The sequence below is a fragment of the Anomaloglossus baeobatrachus genome, chromosome 5, assembly GCF_048569485.1.
Source record: "Anomaloglossus baeobatrachus isolate aAnoBae1 chromosome 5, aAnoBae1.hap1, whole genome shotgun sequence".
NCBI lineage: Eukaryota > Metazoa > Chordata > Amphibia > Anura > Aromobatidae > Anomaloglossus > Anomaloglossus baeobatrachus.
The window spans coordinates 102,584,886-102,601,363 of NC_134357.1; the positions used below are offsets into that span (position 1 = coordinate 102,584,886).

General features: G+C 42.8%; 1 protein-coding gene across 3 annotated transcripts in view; it reads right to left on the reverse strand.

Moving 5' to 3' along the window:
* C5H8orf76 (chromosome 5 C8orf76 homolog) overlaps positions 1 to 16,478 on the reverse strand; it is a 46,206-nt gene that overhangs the window by 24,131 nt on the left and 5,597 nt on the right. Inside the window, exons 3-6 of one of the 3 annotated variants that reach the window (XM_075352352.1) lie at positions 9,742 to 9,852; positions 9,320 to 9,463; positions 4,571 to 4,986; positions 196 to 328 (exon numbers count right to left, since the gene is read on the reverse strand). In XM_075352352.1, coding sequence (XP_075208467.1) covers positions 196 to 328; positions 4,571 to 4,986; positions 9,320 to 9,463; positions 9,742 to 9,744 — 696 coding nt within the window. In that variant the 5' untranslated portion in view covers positions 9,745 to 9,852. The remainder of the gene's footprint in view (positions 1 to 195; positions 329 to 4,570; positions 4,987 to 9,319; positions 9,464 to 9,741; positions 9,853 to 16,478) is intronic. The other 2 variants (XM_075352350.1, XM_075352351.1) reach the window with 2 other exon arrangements.

Sequence of the window (16,478 nt, forward strand, 5' to 3'; positions counted from 1 at the left end):
TCACAATTGTGTCCCGCTTGTTGTTGATTCTTCACCATAAATTTTAAATTTTTATCTTCCTTTGAAGCCTGAAATGTGGGAAAAGGTTGAAAAATTCAAGGGGCCCGAAAGCTTTTGCAAGGCACTGTATATATACATACACACACACATACTGTATATAAAAAAAAATAAAAAGGTAAATAATATTGGCCTCACCTCCACTATGAGCATTTTTTGTTCTTCTAATAATCCTATGTTTTCTAATTGTTTTTCTATTTGCTCCTGCGTCTTCATATTCCTCTCCAGTACAAATGATGCATGCTGGGGCTGTATGAGTTGCAATAGAAGCCTATAAAAAGTAACAAAAGTTAGGTAGATGTGTTCTCCAGTAAGGACACTGATAAAAGTTGTAAGGCACAATGGTAGAGAACAAGATTTTGATGGTGTTGTCCACTACTTTTAGGGTATGTGCACACACTGCAGTTTTGTTTCTCCAGCGAAAAAAAAATCACCCTCTGGAAGAAATATGCACCTCTAACCAAAAAAACGCATCAAAAAAATGCATGCATTGTTACTGTGTTTTCAATGCGTTTTTGCCACGTTTTGGTGCATTTCTGCGTTGTTTTTCTAACAATGTCAATGGCAAAATGCAGTGTAAAATGCAGAAAAGAAGTGACATGCTGCTGCTGCTTTTTTCTGCACCCAAAACTGCAGGCAAAAAAGAAGCAGCGTGTGCACAGCTTTTCGGATTTCTCATAGACTTTGTTGGGAAAGGTCATACATGCTGTTTAGGATCACAAAATGCACCAGAAAAGCAGCAAAAAAAATCAGCGTATGCACAATGTCTTGTACTGATGACCTATCTATTGTCATATGTCAATATGAGACAACTGGCGCCGCTGGTCAGCTGCTATCACCTCTGGCCAGAGGCTGGATACGGGCAGTGTTCAAATGGAACAAAACCGCTCGGCACGTTGTTTAGTGACTGCTGTGGGGTAGATCAGCTATTGAGAAGTATTGGAGGTGATCTGCAGCACCCGGCACTGGTGTTACGCTCTGTACATTGTCTACATCCGGCAGCTGCCAGAGCTAAAAACAACTTATTGGTTAGGGTGCAAAGAGTCAGACCCCCAAAGATCTGATACTCATGAAAGTATCCTATGTATTGAAGAACGCTTTAAGATCCCAGCCGTATTATAGACCATCCTCAGCCAACATCCAATAAGCACCAATTAAAATCTTTATTAGGGGTCTCAACATTTCCAAGACAGAGGAACTGATCCAGACTATAGCAGTAATTCTAGCAGTCCAGATAATCGCGCATAAGGCGACAATCCCCCATATTGTGCTCCTTACACTTCTAATCTGACAAGAGAAAATGTTGCCGAGCTAAAGCCTGAGCTCTGACGATGTGGTCATGGCCCCCCGTATAGAGGCATAAACACTAGAAACGTACCGTCTACATTCACCATTATGAAGGTGAAGCTGGAGCAATATCATCACTCAAATATGAAGTGTTATGAGCACATCATTCCCTTTAGGAAAAGAGTAGAATAGGGCATTGTGTACATTAGTCTTTTCCAGATAGGTGAGAGGGGAAGAAGGAGGCTGGTGTTATGACTTCCTACATATTGTGACAAGCCTTAATTTTCTCATTACAAAAAATGTTACCCATATCCTGCTGGCAGTGTCAGATTGTGCCATACGCGCACGTGAGCACTACAGCTGGTCACTGGCCTTAGTGTGTACGTGCCGCAAATACGAGTACACAGACCTGCGTGCAACCATCAGAGCAGTAATGCCACAGCAGAAGGTGGGTTTAATAGGCAAGTGTGGGTTGTGTTTTTTTCTTTACCTGCCTCCTATTTTTATTTTACTGTACAAGCATTTTAAGCTTTGGCTACCAGATAGGCATCGAGTTGCTTATTACACAATTTCATGTCAGTTAGGCTGCTTTCACACTACGTTTTTTTAACATGCGTCATGAACGTTTTTTTAACGCAAAAACGGATCCAGTGCAAATGCGTTTTCATTTCAATGCATTTGCAATGGACTCGCGTCAACATGCGTTCACCTGCGTTTTCGTGCGTTACAGTGAGGATCCAGCGACTTGCAGTTTTTTAACTTTTTTCAAAAACGCTACTTGTAGCGTTTTTGAGCTGCGTCCAAATACTGCAAATTGCTGGATCCTGACTAAACAGCATGCAAACGCATGTGAACGCTGGCATGCTGATAGACAGGATCCTGCTTGCTCTACTGAGCATGCACAGAAACCAGCCTCAGTCTCTCTCTCTCCCCCTCCCTCTCTCCCCCTCCCTCTCTCTCCTCTCTCCTCCGCCTGAGAGCGGAGGACGTTCGTAACCAAGGTAAATATCGGGTAACCGCGGGCTTAGTTACCCGATGTTTATCTTGGTTACGTGTGCGGGGAGCAGGCAGCCCTGCTCCTAGCAGCTGCAGACGCTCATAACCAATGTAAATATCGGGTAGCCAAGCAAGTTACCCGATGTTTACCTTGGTTACGAGCCTCTGCAGCTGTCAATGTCGGCTCCCAGGCTTTCACGTTCAGTTCCCCTCACTCCGATCACATGACTCCAATGCCTGCCCATAAACTTAAAGTGACAGGATCCTGCAAAATAACACATGCGTTTGCATGCGTTTTTCTTTGCAAAAACAGGAAACGCTTTTGCAGCAAAAAACTGTTCATGACGAATGCTAAAAAAACGTAGTGTGAAAGCAGCCTTAAAAAAAACAAAAAAAAAAAAAAAAAAAAACCTGTCTTGACAGGATCATTCTGGGTTCACACACTGAGCCCACATCTTTACCTGCACATGATGGATGATTTAATCAGCCACCCTGTGCCTCTAACAGCCGCAGGTGGAGCGGATATCGGCTCACGGCTGTTAACCAGTGTAATCCCACTGTAAATCTCTTACAGAGGGATTTAACAAGCATCATCGGGGAGCGCATCATTCCCCGCTCTCATAAGCACTCCAGTGACGTGATCACAGGGTGGCGAGGAGTTGTCATTACAGCCAAGATCTGCTGATGACCCCTGTGTCTGTCATTGTGATCCTCCTGTGAACACCGGATGTGAGCCAGCATTCATAGGAGATCATGATTTCTGATATACAGAGCGGTGCATCAGCACAGACTACTAAATATAATAAAGAGTGAGAAAAAACAGAACACAAGTTCAAATCACCCGTCTTAACAATAAAAACAAAAAACCTACATATTTGGTATAGCTGCGTTCAGAAATGTCCGATAAAAAACTAAAATAAAATTAATCCAGTCAGTAAGCAGCGTAATGAAAAAAATTAAAAACGCCAGAAGTACGTTTTTTGTTGTTTTTTTTTTTGGGTTGCCACAACATTACAATAAAATGTATTATGAGGCAATCAAAGCATCAAATCTACCCAAAGATGGTATCAGTAAAAACATCAGCTCAGGGCAAAAAAAAAAAAAAGAGCCATCACTGCGCCCCATATCTCGAAAAATGAGACCGTTACAGGTCTCGGGGAAAATGGCAACAAAAGCAAAATTTTATATACTTACAAATTTCTGAATTTTTTTTTCACCACTTAAATAAAAAAACAAAAAACAAAAAAAAATAAAATACAACAGCAACTATACATGTTTGGTATGTACATACTTGTACTAACCTGGAGAATCATATTAGGTCACATTTACCATATAGTGAACATGGTAAATTAAAAACATGAATGGTGTCATGCAAAAATAAAACTGGTTCCACAGAAAACACGGCTATGGTGATGGAAAATAAAAAGATATGGCTTTTGGAAGAAGGGGAGAAAAAAACAAAAATAAAAAGAACGGAAAAAGACAAGGTCGTGAAGGGGTTAAGAGTAATTGTCATTTTCTTTTTCATAAAACATTACTATAAATGAATATAGGAAACGTTATAATATATCTTTTTAGTGAAATCCACATTTCCTGCACTGATCATTCATTCTCAAAATTCTCAAATTAAAGGTAAAGACCTGTTTTCAGGAAAGACACATTTTCACATTGCTGGGACAGGAGACGATAACTGGTGCTTTATAAATTCTATGAATGGGGAAAGCAGACATGGACATTCGGCAGCAAATCAGTTATAGTTCACTATAGACATCCAACAACAACTTTCATCTCCTATGGAGAACTGTGCTTTCAGTAGAGCATGCCGGAAGGTCTGTATTGGCATCTAGCGACTCATCTCTCCATAGAGTTTTAAAAGCACCATGTAATGTGAAAACCTGACTTCAATGAATAAAGATTTGATACATTTTACCCACAAATTAAGAGTGAAAGATCAATCCAGGGGAAAAAAAAAGAAGCAACTTGCTCAAATAAGATATATTACATAGTTGCTTATTTTCATGTGCCCTATTGATTTATGGGGGAAAAAAAAAGAAAAATTAAAACAACGGTAACTCTACGTAATGAAGTACAGAGAGCTCCAAATGTATAATTCTACATTAAATCATCCTCTACCAAGAGCTAGTGCTTGTAAAGAGCGCTTGGTTACTTTTGCTGTAATAATGCTCGTACGGCTTCTCAGCACAGATGATAAAGGATGTCCTGTGTATACCTTGCCCTAATGAAGCAGGCACCTGACCACATCCACAGCTCCTCCCTGTCGGTGTAGGCCGTCAATGATGAAGTATCCCTTTTATTACAGGGTCGTGGTAAGACGTTATCTCTGGATACGTTAGCGTCTCTTGTCCTTGCCATGTGCTGTGTACACTGCGGTGCTCCTGGTGATGTCTGAGAGCACAAGTCCAATCTATCGGAGCCATGTGAGGGACCCCTGCAGTTAGTGATGGCGAGGACATGACTCCTGTAAGATTCAGCCAGACAAACCCAGAAGTGTGGATTGAACGGATGCAGGGAAATCAGTTGCTGCAAACAAGACATTTCTTCTTGTAGATTCCCCAAATGATTGTGAATAGTTGCTTGAAGATTTAAGACCCCGGTCAGGTGATCAGTGTTACCAACTCCTTTTGCCTACAAAAAATAAAAAATATGTTTCCAGTCACTTTTGATATATTTTTTGCAAAAACCTTTAACCTTAGCCTTTTAATTACTCTATGAAAAAGGAAATGTCACTTGGAAAAATGTTATTAACCTCCAGATATGGGGTTTACCTGCAGGTTAATAGCTTCTGAATCCTGCCCAGTGCTTGCACATTAAACCCTGCTGTCCGGAGGAAATTAACTTTAATCCTCCCAGCAACGTTCCAGTTTCAGTCATGTGGGCGGCACAGGTTCAGTCACCGCTCTGTGTATGGAGAACGGTGGCTGTAACTGCACCCCCTGCACTGACTGACAGCCGAATCAAATATTTAGTGATTGTCAGTCAGTGTATGTGTGTGGGGGTAGGGGGACGCAGTTACAGCTGCCACTCTCCATATGATTTATGTGGGAGAGTGAGTCATGCGTGGAAGTATAACAGGAGTAGGTCCTAGACAAGAGGGAGCGCCAGACCCAGGTCAATCATCACAACCTGTAATATCTAAGGGGTGTTTCACATCAGTAACAGGGCTCGACAGAAGGCCCGCTCCCTATTTATGCTAAGGCATGTATAAATCCTTTAGCCAAAACACTAGCGTGGTACTATGAAGTAGTATGAAAGCAATAGCTTTGTGCAGGACTACTGGCGTAAATGGGGGAGGTATATAAATATCAAGATAGGTAATTGGACCGGTAAGCAGTGTACAGTACAAGATAGATCTGCCATCTTTATCAATTTCAATGTTATAAAGTGTAAACAGTGCGCCTGACAATGATTAACACTCCATGAGCATATGTAGATAAGACTGACTAGTAAGCCTACCCACAGCTTTTCCAGGTGGGTTGTAGGCTTCCATTTTATGGCCATAATACCAACTAAAACCTCATTTTTATTGAACAGGATACAGCCAGGCCCCTTTCTGTTAGGTCCTGCATATTACAGTTTCTGTCCCTGCATGATACACAGTGGGGTACAGCTTGGCAGCCCGCCTGATCTAATAGTATGGGCGTCACCTAATAGGCTCTGGGCTTGTGACTGTGTTATCTGCATGTGTCAACAGCGCTCTATGCAAGCCATCAGTGTGCAGTTTCATCATCCAGCAATCACCCTCCTCCATTCTATGGAAGTGTGTGTGTGATTTGCACCTCCTGCACCTGTGATGCCTCCACTTAGTGGGGGTCTAGCTGTATCCTGGTAGAGTATTAGTTTTTGGCCTGAGTAATGTACAACTGCAGCCCAGCTTTGCTGTAAGTAATTCTTAGGTGGGTGTCCTAAACACCTATGACATCAAATCGCTTACTATGGAGTTTCAAAGACGTAAGAATGGTTGTACACAATGATCTGCAGTTGAGATTGGTAGAAAATTTGAGTATTTACGGTTGAGTTCCTTAAGGGCAGAAGTAAATTGAGCACTCTCAAACAAATATGGCCTTATTCCTGAGACACGCGGAGAAGGAGGTTTCTGTCCCCACAGGTCAAGAATTTTGTACTTAAAGTGCAGGGTGGAGCGCTCAGTGGCAAAGAGCTGGATAGGGAGGCCATGTGCTCTCTCTACGGTCAACATAGCCAAGAAACTATCCCACCCATAGGTGCAGATCAGTAGATTTCCTAAAAAGAGCCATAGATCTCTCCCCATTCTGGAAGTCCAACAAATTTCAGATTACACAGGCAGAAGCTATTTTCTTGGTCCTTCATTCTCTGATGAAGTGGTAACTAGTTGACTCTTGAAAAACTAGAGGTTAGAATCCACAGATGTTAGGGTCTTCCACGGAGCTTAGCCACTGTTAAGCCTCAGTTACCCATTCTTATGTTTTCGGAGCATCTTTGTAGGCTGCAGTGTCACTGATGGGTAGCCTGGAGGACCGTGGGTGTCATTCTGCAAGGCAGATGAAGTTTCGCCTGTAGAGTCCAGCTAGCTGGCAGGTGCCGCATCTTTAGCAGCATTGATTCAGTGGCATTTTTCCAGTCTTTCAGCCGCTTTTGAACGTATCTTATGTTGAGATTTAGCGGTTGGGCCCTTTGATGGCATTTTAAAATTGAAACATAGTTTGCACTTAATGGAAACTGTGTTAGTAATAGCCAGATGCAGATGGCGCCTCTTTTGATAGGAGGTGCAGCAGGAGGTCTCTATCAAGCAATAAAGCAAACGTGACATGTGCATGCCAGGGCTGTAGAACTCCTAGCCGGTCAGGGAAAGTATAGAATCCAATGTAAATATAAGATCCTGAAGAGGACGGTCCTCACATAGTCACAGTTAATGTTGCAGATTGTGCATGCTCCAGGCAAAATGAATGGCGCGCTTTGCACCGATTAAAGTTCTGAGAGAGTTTAATTTTCTATGCTGAGATAGAGATGTTGCAGTTTCCACATTCACCACATGATGGCAGCAGAGTAGTATGCGAGAGGTATGGCTGAGATCGGTCTGTAGGTGTGCCTGATATTATCTATGAGGGTGCGTCTGTGACTCGTTAAACAGGCTCCTCTCTCTGAGCAATAGATATGACGGAGGTGACCGGGAAGCAACGTCTGCCCGGCAAGTGTAGCACCTGGGAGCGTATATGCCATCCGATGGCAGAGGACAGCACCAGTCAGGGAATAGAAGCACAAAGGGGGTGATGTGTTGGAGTTGGGTCCGGGACCAAAGTGCAAAAGAATGAAAGCGTACAGGAGCCCTGGTCTCCTGCCTCAAGCAGGTGAAGCCACAACTCTGAGTGTCACGTGGGCCATGGTTGTGGACCACAGCCAAACTCAGGATCCATCAGCTTTCACCGGACAAGGGGAGTCACACTTAGGCCTCTCCACACAGCTCTCAACTCACTTGGATGCGTCCACTTCTGATGACTGCTAGACTCACCAACCCTAACACGACACTTCTATTTTTAACGGATTTGCACTTTGCAACATTTTTTCCACACCCCTAGATCAGCATCTTGGCAGCTTTAGTCTCATGTAGGTTTTATCACAGAAAAAGGCTTTCTTCCATTCACTATTTCACTGACCTGTATGAAAAAGTCTGGCTCTAAAGGCCCTGTCACACACAGAGATAAATCTGTGGCAGATCTGTGGTTGCAGTGAAATTGTGGACAATCAGTGCCAGGTTTGTGGCTGTCTACAAATGGAACAATATGTCCATGATTTCACTGCAACCACAGATCTGCCAAAGATTTACCTCTGTGTGTGACGGGGCCTTTAGGCTCAATTCAATAGCAAAGTAAGTCCCCTTTACATCAGTGAAAGTAATGTCGTTTTCTGGTTCGAACATGGCCAATTAACCCTCTCCTCCCCCATTTTATCTGCTTACGGAGAAGTGAAGGTGTTGAGATCCTAGACCAATGCGAACATCGTGAAAACGTTTTTTTTTTCTTTACTAGAATATATTAGTGAGATTCATCGGTTTTTACATTTAAAGGGAACCAATCACCAGGATTTTCGTATACAAGCTAAAGCCAGTGCTATACTGGCACTATCAGGCTGATTCTATACATACCTGTAGTGGGCAGCTCAGATGTTTAGGCTTTCAAATCCAAGAAATTGAAGTTTAAAAATTCGTCAGGTTTTTGCGTGACAGTTGTGCCGCAGCAGCTAATAGCAGGGTGGATTATGCATATGCCCCCTGCCTGTTGTTCCTCCCTCTCTCTCTGGCTCTATTTCGATTCAGTAAGATGACGTCTGAGTTGGCGCCTGAGCACAGCGCTTATCTCCGGCGCTATCTTTGTGAAGCCCTTGTTACCCAGTTATTGTATTCTTGTGGCTGAGAGGGCAGCGCATGCGCCCTCGCTTCTTCAGCCCTCATTGTGACCAAGGGAGCGCGCACGGTCACAACAGGAGTGGAGATCAGCTGATCTTAGCGATTAGCTGCAGAATAGGACATAATGCCGCCCCAGGACACCGTGCCGCCCCCGGACACCTTGTAACAGGTGGTAACATGGGATTCATAAAGATGACGCCAGAGATAAGCGCTATGCGCAGGCGCCAACTTCGATGCCATCTTTGTGAACAGAAAAATTAGTATAGAGCCAGAGAGAGAGAGGAACAATAGGCAGGGGGGCGGAAATCCTTATGCATAACCCACCCTGCTATTATCTGTGGCTGCAATTGTCACTCAAAAAGCTGACGAATTCTTAAACTTCACTTTCTTGGATTTGAAAACCTAAACATTTGAGCTGACCACTAGTGGTATGTAGAGAATAAGCCTGAGAGTGCCAGTATAGCACTGGCTTTAGCTTATATTCAAAAATCCTGATTATTGGTTCCCTTTAACACAATTAAAGAAATGTTTTTTCAACTTGGACAAAAAAATGCTTTTCTATGTCTCCAAATACGTTACCAGCAGTTCTGCAATCTGCAGCGCTTCTTTATGCCTCCCCAAATGTATTAAACAGCGAGCCTGACTCTCCTGCACATCTCTTCTCATTGCGCTGTTTGACAGTGGTGTAAGTGCACAGCAGTCACTGTACTCAATAAAGGCTTTCTGAAAAGAAACAAAAAATGTACAGTATTCTTCCAAAAATTAGATGTTAGCAGAATTCTCTTAAAACTTATGACAATCTTTTCAATAACTTTTTATAAAATTGCAAAACTAATTTTTTGCAATTCTGTAAGTAACTATTCTATAAGAAAATCAACTAAAAGAAAAACATTTTTTCTGTGAGCACAAATCATTACTTAAAGGGAACCAATCACCAGGATTGTCCTATATAACCTAAAGCCAGTGCTATACTGGTACTATCAGGCTGATTCTATACATACCATTAGTGGTCAGCTCGGATGTATAGGTTTTGAAATCCACAGCAGCTGAGGATCAGATAATATATTCATAGTTATCCCCTCCCTGGTCACATGGGTATGATCACTCAGGTCCTGCAAGAGACAAAGGGAATCGTTTGTATAATACTTATGCTAATTCTAACAGGGGGAGGGGATAACTATGAATATTTCTCCCAGATATTATCTGATCCTCAGCTGCTGTCACACAACAAGCAGCTAATTTTCTAAACTTTACTTTCTTGGATTTCAAAACCTAAAACATCCGAGCAGACCACTACAGGTATGTAGAGAATAGTGCCAGTATAGCACTGGCTTTAGGCTATATACGAAAATCCTGGTGATTGGGTCCCTTCAACCTTGGGATTATTTGTGTATTACACACAAAGCCAATGGTTCAAGAATTGCTTGCCTAAAGGGATTACCCAAAACCTTTTCAAGAGTTCCTAGAGTGAAGGGATCTTAATAAAATAAGTAAGTTCTGAACCCCCAGCATCCCAGCATTAGGCTACATGCGCACGCTGCTTCTTTTTCGTGTTCACAAACTGCAGCCAAAACTGCACCTTGTCAGAGAGAGCCTGGAAATGTCACAAAAAATGTAGGTGCTTTTTTGCTGCTTTTTTGGTGCGTTTTTGGCTGCAGTATTGTCAACAATTGTTTCATGTATTTTTCAGTTCAAACAAGCCCATAAAGCTTGTTGAATTGAAAAAAAAAAAATTAGAAATAAATAATTAAAAAAAACTGGCGTGCGGTCCCCCCCCCAATTTTAATGCCAGCCATATAAAGCCATACGGCTGAAGGCTGGTATTCTCAGGATGGGGAGCTCCACGTTATGGGGAGCCCCCCAGCCTAACAATATCAGTCAGCAGCCGCCCAGAATTGCCGCATACATTAGATGCGACAGTTCTGGGACAGTACCCGACTCTTCCCGATTTGCCCTGGTGCGTTGGCAAATCGGGGTAATAAGGAGTTATTGGCAGCCCATAGCTGCCAATAAGTCCTAGATTAATCATGTCAGGCGTCACCCCGAGACACCCTCCATGATTAATCTGTAAATTACAGTAAATAAACACACTCCCGAAAAATCATTTATTAGAAATAAAAAACACAAACAAAGTCCCTCATTACCAATTTATTAACCCCGACAAAGCCCTCCATGTCCGGCGTAATCCAGGATGGTCCAGCGCCGCATCCAGCTCTGCTGCATGGAGGTGACCAAAGCTGCAGAATACACCGCCGCTCCTGTCACCTCCATGCAGCAAATGAAGACAGCCGCGCGATCAGCTGAGCTGTCACTGAGGTTACCTGGATCCAGCGGTGGCCGCGAGTAACCTCAGTGACCGCTCAGCTGATCGCGCTACTGCGTGGAGCTGACAGGAGCGTGGAGGACGGGACTTTCAGCAGTGGCGGTGAGAGGGGTCCATCATCTTCCCCTGTGCGTGCACGCTGGGGACAGCGGTACTTCGGGGAACACGTGGAGGACTGAACTATCAGCGGCGGCAGCGAGAGGGGGATGGACATTGGCAGCTGAAAACATTGATTTTTCCCTCTCGCTGTCGCCGCCGCTGATAGTCCCGTCCTCCACATCATCTCCCCTGGGGACAGCGGTACTTCGGGGAACACATGGAGGACGGGACGGGACGGGACCACTTGCCTGACCTCACTTCCTGACAAATCACCTGCGTTTTTGGTACCAAAAACGCAGGTAAAAGGCAGGTAAAATGCACCACTTTTGATTAGCATGCATTTTTCCTGCGTTTTTGATGCCCTCATTGATTTCAATGGGTGACAAATGTTGACAAAAACGCAGGAAGAATGAACATGCCGCATTTTTTTTGTCACAAACTTTTGACAAAAAAAACGCTGACAAATAAACTGCAATGTGCGCATGACAAATTGACTTCTCATAGACTTTGCTGGGAAGTCAGATGTCAGAAAGTTCTGCTGACAAAACTGCAGCCAAAACAGCAGCAAAAAAGCAGCAAAAAAAGCAGCGTGCGCATGTAGCCTAATTGTTCTGATGGTCTCTAAGGGGATAAAAAGTGATAACCTCTCATCCATTCACCATGCTGCAGCTCAGTTTCAGGGTGCTGGCAATCTTCGTATAGCCTAGGCCATCTTTATGTAATACAACAATTCTTGTTTCAGATCCTCAGAGAATTTTTTTGCCATGAGGGGCCATGTTGAACTTCCAGTGACCAGTATGAGAGAGTGCGTGAGTAATAACACCAAATGTAACACAGCTTCTCTCCATTCACACCTGAGAGCTTATAATGCTAATGAGTCATGATACCGAGGATGGAAAATTGCTAATTGGACACAATTTGGCCATTTTCACTCACTTTCATTGCCAGTGGTTTAGACATTCATGGTTGTATGTAAGTTATTTAGAGGGCACCAAATTTCCACTGTTAGGCAAGCTGTACCATGTTGTTGTCCCATTAAAAAAACATAACGAAATATTTACTCTATTTAGTGATATACTGTTGAGGACCTTTAGGATGGTTGGAGGTTGCTCTTTATCAGCTTTCTCCTTTCAGCTTGTTCCACTCCTGGCCTTCATGTAATATTCCAATTTTGTTAACAGACGTCATAAAATTTAGTTTAAATAACGGTCACACAAATAAGACCTGCATCTATCTCGAGAGTGGTGCCCTGACACTTGCTGTGTACTCTCTATAAAAATGTATTAAAATTTCAACCAACTTTCCAGCGACATCAGGTCATGATGGGGCCACAATATTGAGATGGATGCAGGTCCTTCTAGTGGGACTTGCAGCTTTAATAAATTTATGGCATATGCTGTGGGTATTTTATTAAAGTATGAGATGGAAATATGCCTTTAATGTACACATCTGGCTACATAGTGAATAACTACACTTCCTCATTGTTTTTATTTTCTGCAATATTAGGCTTTTACATCAGGGAGAGGCATTTGAATATTTCATTTAAACTGAGCACATGCTCTACAGTTATTCATCTGTACCCCTCCGTTCCAAAGTTATGCCTCTCAGTAATAGAGAAGCTCATATTTTCCTTCAACCACCATGGTGTATACCAAAGAACTGCTCTGTGGGTGCAGCCATATTTTGATAGAGCAGCGTCAGAGGAGGCAAAGCTCACTGAAAAGACCTGTAGTATATTCTCAGGTGCTTGAAGAGAATATTACTTCTTTCATTCCACGGAGGTGGTTAGGTTTGGGTTGCGTAACTTTGGAACGAAAGGGAAGAAAAGAAAAAAAAATGTGACAATAAATGGAGCAGCAGCAATTAGAGGACATAATCTGTTTAAATTTAAAAAAAAAATTCAGAGAAAGCACCTCTTTAAAGGGGACCTGTAATGTAAAAAAAAATATGACATTAATCTGCAGGTTAAGTTCTGGAAGCCGGCTCAGCATCAATATATATCTGGCTGTCAGTCAGTGCCAGGTGTGCGGTTACAGCCGCCGGTAACTATGCACAGAGTGGTGACTGAAGCCGTGCTGGCCCACCCTTATGACTGAAAGAATAAAGTTTATGTCCTCCCGACAGCGGGAATCTTAGTACGGCAGCCGTGTGGCATCGGAGCACTATTATCCTGCCAATTAACACCATATCTGCAGAAAAAATAGCAATTTGTTTTTGCATAATGAGATCATTTTAAAGCCACTTTGCCATCCGAATGTGTCTGAGCTGCCCGCATCCTGTTATTTAATAGGAATTGCTGAGTAGTTTGGTTGGCAAAGTTTCAGCAGATTTTGGAAAGTATTCATTAAAAGGGACCTGTCCGGTACAATATGTACCCAGAACCACCGCATCAGATTTTATGTCACTATTTGTTTGTTTTGTTTATATTTAGTTTATTTTTCTTTTTTTGGCTAAAGCACAGAAATGTTGGATTATCCGACCCAATCTTTTCTGGCTCCCGATGATTGGATTTGGTCTCACCAATCACAGAACAATCCTATTGTGTTTCTAAGCGGAGCCTCGTGTGCCGGAGTGGACGCTCAGCAGACAGGACATTGTGGAGAGAAATGTGTGGCATATTGCTAATCCCTCCCTAGCAGTCCCTGTATCTAGTAGCATAGATAAAGAGATCTTTAGAAAAAGTATTTGTAAACATCTCTTTATCATATGCTAATGAGGCCAGCAAATAGTCACAAGGGCGTTACTTCCCCCTCTAAGCATGGCAGTACGCCCACAGGGGTGTTCTAACATGCTCCTCAATGTAGCATCACCAGCGGTGACGTGTGTACCTGTGTCGGCTGTCTCGGCAGTTCAGAAGTCCCCAGCACTTCCAGTCATGCGCACTAGACCTCGCTGAAGCTGGTACGCGTACACCCGGCTTCATAGCACGCATGACCGGAAGTGCCGGGGACTTCTGAATAAATAACAAAGGGAAAGGTATACCAAAAAGGGATCACAGCACCAAGAATAAATAGAAAAAGACTTTATTGCAACATGAATACATAAATCACATATTACCACACTTGGGAGTGAGGCACACAAGAGAACATAATTAAAAACACTTAAAAAGCCGATGGCATAATAAACCAACCCGCCAGGAACAATATAATGAAATTACAATATGAAATGAAATTATGATATAAGACTCTCCTATGGACAGAATTAATGTCCAGTCATACACCCAAAATGCCAATAAACAGTGCTTAAAAAGGAAGGCAGTAAGCCACGTGGTTTAAGGACCAGTAACCGGATTCAAGCTGGTACTTAATGTTAAAGGAACATAGTTATGTTCCAGTTTGTCTATGATTACATGTATAACACAGATTGTACTAGTCAAATACTAGATATAATTACACAATGTGTGAGCCAGTGGCAAAAGTTGGAATTTGCACTTAACAATAGACAGGCAAAAGGTATATATGTAATATAGCTGGTCCACGATCACACATAAACCACAATTGGATAGATCAAAAAAAGTGTTTTTAATTATGTTCTCTTGTGTGCCTCACTCCCAAGTGTGGTAATATGTGATTTATGTATTCATGTTGCAATAAAGTCTTTTTCTATTTATTCTTGGTGCTGTGATCCCTTTTTGGTATACCTTTCCCTTTGTTATTTATTGCTGTTTTGTATACCAGGTGATCCCACCGGGTAGTGCCCTTCCCCTGTTTAGTTGGTCCTATTGTTGGGTGTCTTGACACCATTTCTGGAAGGAGGCACACCCTCACCATATATTGGTAATATTCTTTGTATTTATTTGTTACTTGACTCTATTGAATTCCTTTGCTGCAATTATATTAGTCACATGGACCTAGCAGCGAGAGAGGCGGCTTGGTTCAATCAATCATCTGATGTGTTTGGTGCCCAGACGAATGTTGTAGTTGGCAGTGGATCTGTGAATCCACAAGATGAGAACCAACAACTCATGCATGACCTAATCAATTTACATAAAAGGGTAACTAAAGTTTGGTGGAATATCAGAACCCTGGAAGAGTATAAAAAACTTAAGATCACACCCAGAGGTCTAAGAGTCCAGATATTCCCAGCATGGGAGACTGATGCGCAGTTTAAAATTACTTGGGAGCAAGGGTTACAAACATGCTCATACATCCTTGTGGATATGTTAATTGAGCATGATCGCTCATTACTTACTCAGTTAAAGGAGGAAATTAATAACAAGGAGCACATACTACGCCAACTCGATACACCGACAATAGTTACACCTTTCCAAAATAAATTAAAGGGTATTCTTGATACTTTTGAAAAAGAAATCATTAAAAGGGAAACAACGTAAGTTCCAGCGGGATAAGGGCGACTACGCCGAGAATAGGGCTTATAGGTGGACACATAAGGGCAACAGACGTAGACAAGCCAATCAGGAATCTGAGATCGCCCCAGCAGTGTCCGCACCCTCCTCAAGCGATTTTTTATCCACCGATACAAGCGACCAAGAAGGCGTACCAGGAGGGGTCGTCTGAAAACAAAACACCAGGAGAAAGGCCAGGCGAGCTCATCCATGGCAGTCGCCCCCCCAGAGGGAAACGAGGAGCAGGAGACGGAACTGGTGACAGGTAACGGGAGTGATCTACAAATAGTGAATCTTTCTAATTATCAACTGTCTGAAGCTGAATCCAATCTACTTGCCAGGGGTCTGTCCTTTGCACCCATGAATAGGATGGACAAATTCACTGTTACCAAAGATTTATATCTTTTTTGCAGACAACTCACGTTTAAGTATCTTTACAGCCGACCAGAACTCATTAATACGCTATCGCCCGAAGATCGGCAGGTGTTTGGCGACCTCCTTGATCTCTTGGAGGAGAACGAGAGGGATACGGGTAAGAAAATCCCCTTTACGGGACGGCTCTTGTCACAAGCAACACCCCCCTTGGGTCTTTGCCCCGCCGTGGGTATTTTCTTTAACAAAGTCTGTAAGGATATCGAAAAGTTAAAACCAGACAATAATAGAGCCAATAATCTAACTGTAGGCGAGAGACAGATTCTATCTAAACTCAGTAATAACAAAGAGTTTCTCATAAAAGAGGCAGATAAGGGGGGGAATGTGGTCCTGTGGCCGACGGAAATGTATGTGAGGGAGGCCAAGAGACAACTCTCTAATAAAGATTGTTATACGGTGTTACCATCAGACCCTACTGGCACGTTCAAGCAGAATCTGGATAGATTCTTGTCCGCGGCCCATGAACAAGATATCATCACCCTGAAGGAAAAGAACTTTCTTACAACTAGATTTCCGGTCACACCGACATTCTATATGTT